We start from the raw sequence: 9,260 nt of genomic DNA on the forward strand, positions 1-9,260 counted from the left end.
TTGCCAGTGGCTATTTTTCTAATGATTTTGCAGGTGATAAAGTTTTTACACTTCTTTAAGATTAGAAATATATCAGGCATACTTCATCAAAAGGTCTTTACTAAGTGAATAAGATTATTTGATATCTTGGTTATGGAATGAAGCATCACTTTATACAGGCCTGAAATCTTGGTTTTGCACAATCATGCATTCAGAATGGTTGCCATAGTTTCTGATAGAAATGGCTTCAAACCGTTGGGGTACGAGCATCATATCTCTTGCACCAATCAGTATTCAATCTATAAACATTGATTTGACCATAGAACCATGAAAGTTCACCACATATTGGCTCATTTGGGTCGTAGCTGTAGATCTTTGCTACCAGCAAATACAGTGGAACGACAACTATTCACAATGTAGGGAAACAAGATCAACAAAATGCATGGCACATGAAAGCAGAATATTAGACATTGCCATCTGTAACGAATTACAGATTTAATCATCTGGCATAAGTTACGTCCATCATCAGCAGTATGGTAATCAATTTGCCAAATAGTACATTCATTTGTTATTGAAGCAGCTTCCTTTACATATGTGGATTACACGCAGCAAGAAGTTCATGCTTCTAATAGTTCGAAACAGGTCTACTCAAAAGCCCTCTGCATCTGAATCTGAGCTTACCGATGAAGAAAGATTCTAAATCTCTTCTAAAATAAGGATTTTCAGATCCACATTTCCCCAGTTCATCTGCTCTTCTTTAATCTGTTGAACCAAATTTCCAACAGAACCTGGACACCGATGTACTTGAATCAATTCAAGAGTTGGAATTTCCTCCAAACAAGAAGGTAGCTCCTCCGATTCCATGCAGCGGTGCAAAATTAATTTCTGAAGACAAGGGAGATGATCACTGGAGCATGTCCACTTGACAACGGGCAAGGCCTCCAACTTCAAGAATTTGAGTTTAGGGAATTCCCCTTCTTCCATGTTCCATATTTCTACCCTGTAGCCTTTTGCTCCCAGTAATTTAAGAACCTCAAGATTAGGTAGTCTTCCAATTGAGGAAATCGCACTCCAGGGAAATGATTCAAGAGTCAACTTTTTAAGATTCAAGGGGAAATGGTACTCATAATGATTCTTGTTCACATGATAAAAAGACAGCTTGAGTGACTCCAGTCGCCATAGAAAGTCAATTGCCACAACCTTGTTCCGATCCCCAGAAGATTCTTCTGTTTCCCGGAGACTGCATTTTAGTTTGCGGATATTTGGAAACTTTTTCATTATCTTGTCCATGCTTTGCCCCAAATCAAGCACAAGAGTTGACATGGTGTCGAGGTTACACAAATCTGAGGAGCTCTCCCAGTTATCTTTGGCCAAACTAAGATCAAGAAAGCTACCACTTCCATGTAGGTACCTCAATGTCCGCATATTCCAAATAGTATCCGGGAGAAAAAGACTACCAGGCGATAATTTTAAAACCAACGTTTCCAGGTTCCAGAGGTTTGCTATTGATGATGGGATGGAAGTCATGCTACCCCCAAATGCCAAGTACCTCAATTGAACAAGCAATGAAATTTCACCAGGAAAAACAAAACCGAGATTAAGTTTTCCCAAATCCAACACTCTCAGAAGTTTAAACATGCGCAAAATAAATGAGAAATTGTATGGTATTGCATAGTTCTCACTCTGGCTGGAGACCAGTAGAGAGCTTAGAAGGGGACAAAATAGCCTTGATTTCTGAAAATGCTTTGCTTTAGAATAAATAGACAACCGACGAGTATTACTTGGCTCATCAAAATTAGAGAGTCCAGCATAACCACGTCTCAACTGCAGAAAATTTTCTTCTTTGGCTTTTCTTAGACAAAATTCATGCAACAAATCATGAATGCGGCAAGTTTTCACTCCACCTATAGATTTTTGTTTGTCAACCATAACCAAGCTTCTCCCTATCAGATCCATTATATAGTCCTCAGCTATGTCCTCTAGACTCTTTACCTCTGTTTTTTGTACAAAGCCTTCAGCAATCCACAGCCGCATCAATCTCCAAACAGGAATCTCTTGGTCTTCTAAAAATACTCCAAAATATAGAAGGCATGGCTTCAAATAATTAGGTAAACTTTTGTAGCTCAGCTCCAACATATGCATGCAATGTTCTGTGCCGCAAACACTGCTTGAACTAAGACTTTCTGCCACTTTTTCCCAACCATCTTGCTCTAAGTTTCCAAGAATTCCAGCTGCGATCACAACTGTTAGAGGTAGCCCTTTACACCCTTTTGCTATATGCTTTCCAAGTAGCAATAGTGCCGGAGGATATCCTCCCCTTTCTATTAGTTTCTTCTGTAGTAATTCCAAGCACTCATCATCGGTAAGTTGGCGAAGATGGAGAGGTCTACTTGCAGGTTTAACTTCCAAAGCCAACTTAGAAATTCGACTTGTTAAAAGAATTCTACTTCCATTGGCATCATCTGGGAACAACCTTTCCAACCCATTCCAGGCCTCAATGTCCCAAAGATCATCCAGAACAAGAATGTACCTGTATCCCTTCAATCTGTGGTAGAGCTCTTCAGCAAGATCATCTTCTTTCATCCCAGAATATTCATTAGCACCCACAGGACGAATGCAAACCAATATCTGAATTAAGACATCTTTCTTTCCATACACTTGAGAAATGCAACACCAAGCACGAATCTGGAAGTGGCATATAATGAAAGGATCATGATAAACTTTGTTAGCTAATGTTGTCTTACCCAGTCCAGGCATGCCAACAATCGAAACAATGTCCAACTGTCCCGATCCTCTTGTAAGTCGGCAGATTATTTGCTCGGCCTCATCATCAAATCCCACCACAACTTGATTGAATGTTGGTATAGTCCTTTGTGATTGTGAATGCTGTAAAGCCTGGGCAGCCTTTTCAGCTTCAAAGCTGAAATTTTCATCATCAATCTCTACAGATTCTACATTAACAAGCTTAATATCTTCCAGGATTGTACTGGGAGATTTAAATGTTTCTGTTACTGCATATTTGTCGGATACTTCTGCCTCAATAAGCTTAATGTTTTCTTGGAAAGCAAAGAGCACAATATCCATTTCCCTGGCAGAACCCTCTTTCAGTTCGTGCTTAAAAAGTGAGTAAATCACATTTCTTGCCTCACCAATGGAAGCTCCAATAATATCCTTCAGTTTTTCAGGTAGGTCATCAAAGTTCTCATACTGGTTTTCTAGAATGGTTCTCAAGAATCTCAGTCCCTCGTAGACTCTATGTATTTCATCTGTCTTAGAATCCATTAAACTGGTACTGCAGTTAAGTATCTCCCAAAGATTACCCAGGAAAGCATCGACTAAGCGTCCCAATATGTGCTTATTCATCTCCTTATTCATAGTGCATGATGATCCTGATAAATTTGAACCCACGAGGACTTGCATGTAAATCTCACGGACTGGAGGATCAACGGGGTTGATCATCTGTAGCAGTTCCAAAATCTTATTTTGCACTTCATTCAACACTTGTTCATCTTTTACGTCTAACCAACATACGGAAAAGATGCGTGCTGCATTCAGAGCCACAAGATTGATGTGAGATATGGCAGCTCCCGATTGCCTCTGCTCAACAACTCGTGACACACTGAAGCGAATCAAACTTTGGAAGAATCTTAGCTTCTGCTGCAGGTCTTTGCTTAGTTCTAGTAGAACTTGACCATCATCTCCATGGATGCAGAGAAGAAAATCAACCAGATTCTCTAGTACAGAGTCCATTAATTCAATCAACTCAGATCCCATTAGACAATTACTAGTTTGCAACAGAATATTAGAGAATCTGAAGTAAAAATGGTTGATTTTTTGCCTGAAAGTTTCGATACTACGTCGAACTAGAAGAGACAACCTAAACAGCTTTTTACTCATTACTCTGCCCGATCTACGACAATAAGGTTGAAAATTGAGTGCACTTTCATTGATAGCAGCTTCAAGTTTAGACATGAAAGATACTAGACTTACATGCTCATCACTGTCAGATTCAAAACTGCTCCATATTCTGGCGCAGAGGAGAAATGTCCTCAAGAGTCGAAACTCCCGCTTCAGTTTCTCAGCTATGTAAACATTTAAATCCCAAAGGTCATCCAGATTTTCCAAAGCATTCAAGACCGAATCTGCGCAGTTGGAGGAGGTGGAAGAGGCCATTTCTTGAGATGAAGAAGAACGATTAAATACTTTGTTCAATCTCTTTGTTCTACTTTATGGAAATCGTTGAAGCTTAGAAGGCCTAACAGTCTTGATGAGACCGTTGACCAAGTAAAATGATATGTACAGCTGCGGACGGTCATTTGATTTGGTTAGGCAATTGATGATACAGACATGAGAAGCTTCCAAGTATATGCCTTTTCCAAAAACAGAAATTATTTGAATGAGTTGATTTCTGAGAAATTTGCAAACACCTAGATACGTTTTCCCACTATTTTTTTTTTTAAAAAAAAAATTATCTTACATATTCATTTATGGAATTAAAATTTCATTTACATTTATCGAAGTAAAATTTTTTTAAAAAAAGATTTAGTAAACATAATGAAAAAACTTAGTAAAATATAACCATAAAGCATCAACAAAGTTGAGGCTCTATACGTAGTCTAACTTTTTGAAAACGTTACTCAAGAATAAGACGAGGTGATTAAGAAGAAATAGAATTAGAATAATCTCTCGAATATAATAAAAGGAGAGTGTCTTCTACTGTAACATGCTGTCCTTGAGACAAGTGACTGGTCCACTGTTTGACACTTGGCACATCCTCCATATTTTGAAGGATCCTAACCCAAATAATTCTTTGCTGCGCCTTTGTGGTGATGAACCACAATAATTTGCTGCATGTTATCCGAAAAAGGCCTTTTGGTACCAAGAAGACATGGGTTCACTTGTTTCTTTCAAAGGATTATACTCACTTGATACTTGTGCTGTCTAATGTATAGCCATTGCATCAGGATTTGCAAACTAATGTCAATTTACAGCCATTGGATTATGATTAATTAAGTTCTAACCTGTTACGTATTTTGTGATAGATGAGTTGATTGATTGGAAATCTGCTTTAGCCGTTTCTTGAGCCAAAACTCTGAATTTTACAGAGAAGAACAACTATCCCCCTACATGATTGATCCTCAACCATTAATCAACCTAGAGATAATTATGGATTTGATGCTTCCTTTCCACCATTTTTGTTTGTTGGGAAAGCGGTACCGGTATAGACACACAATATCAGAGTTAGTCCAAGATAAATTTCTCTTTCCCAAGTACCAGCTAAAATAGGAATAAATCAAATCACCAAATAATAATACCAGTAGTGATAATAAAATGCAAGAAAAATAAAAGGCACAAGACACCAAGATTTTTACGTGAAAAATTCAAATTGAAAAAAATCACGGGACCTAGTCTAGTCAAAATCTCCACTATCACAATAATGGGAACACACAGGTATACTCGAAATATTCGGATGATAATAATATCACCAATACCAAGCAAGCAAAATTCCTACAAATCACCCCCAAAAAACTACAACTGTCAAAGAAGTGGGTTTGGAAAGATGTTACCAAACGAAAAGGAAATCTGAAATCTGAACCGGTAGATAAGTAGAGCTTGACGAGAGGATCGCGTGTGTGAAATTTCGTCTCAATCGGACTTCAAATCACTTTCCAACTGAGGTTTCAAAGTTGCAAAGAATTTTCTCTCTCTAGCTCTCATTCTTTCTCTCTCTTTGTCTCTCTCTCAAAGTGGCGGCGGTAGCCTTTGTTCTCACACCAGGATCGAAGAATGAATCCATCATGCAGCTGCTCACTTCTTCTTGTTTGCAAAATAAGAGTTTCTCCTTAGGCAATGCCTTGGTAAACATGTCAACACCATTATCATTTGTATGCACGTTCTCAAGTGTCAATAACTTGGAATCCAATACTTCCCGAATCCAATGATATCTCACATCAATGTGTTTGGATCGAGAGTGAAACGTGGAGTCCTTACACAAATGAATAGCACTCCGATTATCACAATAAAGGTTGTATTTCTCTTGCTTCATATCCAACTCCTGAAAGAATTTCTACAATCAAAGAGTCTTCTTGCATGCTTCAGTAGTTGCGATATACTCTGCCTCCGTACTAGAAAGCGCAATATACTTTTGTAACTTATTTTGCCATGATACTGCTCCCCCTGCAAAAATTATCAAGTATCCAGATGTGGACTTCCTATTGTCAAAATCACCTGCCATATCTGCATCGGTGTACCCATCTAGTATAGTTTTACCATTGCTGAAACACAGACACAATCGAGAAGTTCTCTTGAGATATCTGAAAATTCATTTGACAACATTCCAATGCTTCTTACCAGGATTAGAGAGATATCGACTGACTACTCCAACAGCATGAGTAATATCTGGTCTGGTACAAACCATGGCATACATCAAACTACCAACAGTCGAGGTATAAGGAACATTTTTCATATTTTCTTTATCTTTCTCACTTGTAGGACACTGCTTGATATTCAATTTAAAGTGACCCGCAAGTGGAGTTGAGACTTCCTTAGCCTTACTCATGTTAAATCTGTTGAATACTTTCTCAATGTATTTTTCTTGAGACAACCAGAACTTTTCATTTTGTCTGTCACGTGAGATTTTTATTCCCAATATCTGTTTAACCGGATCCAAATCCTTCATTGCAAAGGATTTACTTAACTCCTTTTTCAACCTATCAATTTTTATAGTATCACGACCAACAATCAACATGTCATCAACATACAGCAAGAGAATAACAAAATCACCATCTAAAAAATTTTTCACATAAATACAGTGATCAGATATAGTCCTGTGGTACTTGTGGTCTGTCATGAAGGAGTGAAACTTCTTATACCACTGTCACGATGCCTGTTTCAACCCATATAAGCTCTTCTTGAGACGGCAGACAAGATTTTCCTTGTCACTTTCTTTGAACCTCTCTGATTGCTTCATGTAGATCTCCTCTTCCAAGTCACCATGCAGGAAGGCTGTCTTCACATCAAGTTGTTCGATCTCCAAATTTAGATTGGCTGCAATACCCAGAACAACTCGAATTGACGACATCTTTACTACAGGAGAGAAATTATTTTCAAAATCTACACCCTTCTTTTGACTGAATCTCTTCACAACCAATCTTGTTTTGTACTTTGGTTATGAGCTGTGCTCCTGAGTTTTCAACCAGTAAACCCGTTTGTTTTTCAGAGCTCTCTTACCCTTAGGCAGTTTCACTAAATCATAAGTATGATTCTCATGTAGGGGTGTCATTTCCTCTTGTATGGTTCACAACCAATCTTCTTTGTTCTCATGCTCTAAAGCGTCACAGTAGGACTATGGCTCTCCTCCATCTGTTAACAACACATATTCATGAGGATTATATCTGTTAAAAGGTCTCGTCTCTCTGGTAGATCTCCTAAACTCATCTTGTAGTGGCGGTGGTGGAGTAAGTGGCACCTCATGCTCAGGTTCATCAGCAGTAGGATTATCACCATTATTAACATCCTCTCTCAGCTCTATCTCAGCTCCCCCTTGATTAAAATCAACAGGTACTGGAATTGAATCTAGATCTTAATTTGAACAAACAAGTATGTCATCTGAATATTTTGAGTTGTCACCTTTATCAATGTTTTCAATGATTTGATCTTCAAAGAAGACAACATCTCTGCTCCTGATCACGTTCTTCTCAATAGGATCATACAACCTATAACCAAAATCTTCATGTCCATAACCCAAGAAAATACATTGTTTTGATTTTACATCAAGTTTTGACCTCTCATCTTTAGAAATATGAACAAATGTCCGGCAATCAAAAACTCTCAAGTGCTTAAAGGATATATTTTTTCCCGTCCATACTCTCTCTGGGATGTCACCATCTAGAGGAACTGATGGAAAAATATTAATCAAATTGATCGCAGTCCTCATTGCCTCACCCCAAAAGAATTTTGGCAACTTAACATTAGAGAGCATACATCTGACCCGTTAAGTGATGGATCTATTCATCCTCTGCTACTCCATTTTCTTGAGGAATTTTTGACACAATCTTCTCCAATCTGATTCCACGGAACTTGCAATAGATTTCAAATGGTCCTCTATACTCATCACTATTATCAGCACGTACACACTTTAACTGCTTACCAGTTTCTCTTTCAATATTGTTATGAAAATCTTTAAACATATTCAAAACTTGATCTTTGGATTTCAAAACAAAACATCAAACCTTTCTAGCAATGTCATCAATAAAATTTACAAAATAAACAGCACCACCAAGAGACTTATCTTTCATATAGCAAACATCAGTGTGCACCAATTCTAGCGGATTCAATTTTCTAGATGGAGGAAAATTTTGAAATGCAACTCTATGTTGTTTCCCATAAATGCAGTCAACACAGGGTTTAAGTGCATTATCTCTAATTTCGGGTAGGAGCTGTTTGTGAACAAATGTCTAAATCTCTTTTTTACTCATGTGTCCAAGTCGCCTACGCCAAAGGTCAATTGATGAATCACGAACTGCATTGACTTCTTCCTTCCCGAACTTGACTTGCATCAAATAGAGGATACTCAGCTTCTTTCCTCTAGCAACAATGAGATTTTCTTTGCTAAGTTTTCATTTACCTCCACTTTGCAAGTTATGCTAACCCTTATCGTCAAGTTTTGCTGTAGAGATAAGATTAAAGCGAATATCAGGGATATGTCGAGCATTTCTTAATATCAGTTAGCACCCGGTATCTGTATCCAAATATGTCTCCCATGCCAACAACTTTGCATGAGATCTCATTTTTCATCCTAATATATCCAAAATCTCTTTCGAAATAGGTTGAGAAGAAATACCTGTGAAGAGTAACATGGTAGGATACATCCGAACCAACTACCCAATCACTGTTATAATGAATAATATTCACTTGACCATCATCACAGAACACAAACATATCATCATAAGCTGTGTGAGGACCCAAAAATTTCTTTAATTTTTTTTTCATTTTTGAAACATTAATTTATATTTCCTTCTATATTTCTTTACTTGACTATTTAACTATTTACTAGCTCTAAATTTCGTGGTGGTTTCATTAGTTGAGTCAAGAGTTTTACTTTTACTTTTAAAATTAGAGTAAGTTAGGATTTTGGTGCATTTTAATAGTGTGATCGATTGGTGAGGTGTATGTACTAAATTTGGTGGATAAGAGTGAGTATTAGGTAAGAGGAAGTGTGTGATTAGAAGTACTAATATTAAGTTAGTGAATCATAAGTTAAAACAAAAGTACAAGGGAAT

General features: G+C 37.6%; 1 protein-coding gene across 1 annotated transcript; it reads right to left on the bottom strand.

Moving 5' to 3' along the window:
- Positions 1-675: 675 nt before the first annotated feature.
- LOC113718083 (putative late blight resistance protein homolog R1A-3) lies at positions 676-4,152 on the bottom strand. Its single transcript, XM_027243005.1, has one exon. It carries the CDS (start codon positions 4,150-4,152, stop codon positions 676-678), a length of 3,477 nt encoding a protein of 1,158 aa, XP_027098806.1.
- Between the last annotated feature and the right edge of the window lie 5,108 nt (positions 4,153-9,260).

This window comes from Coffea arabica, chromosome 11e (assembly GCF_036785885.1).
Source record: "Coffea arabica cultivar ET-39 chromosome 11e, Coffea Arabica ET-39 HiFi, whole genome shotgun sequence".
Taxonomy (NCBI): Eukaryota; Viridiplantae; Streptophyta; class Magnoliopsida; order Gentianales; family Rubiaceae; genus Coffea; species Coffea arabica.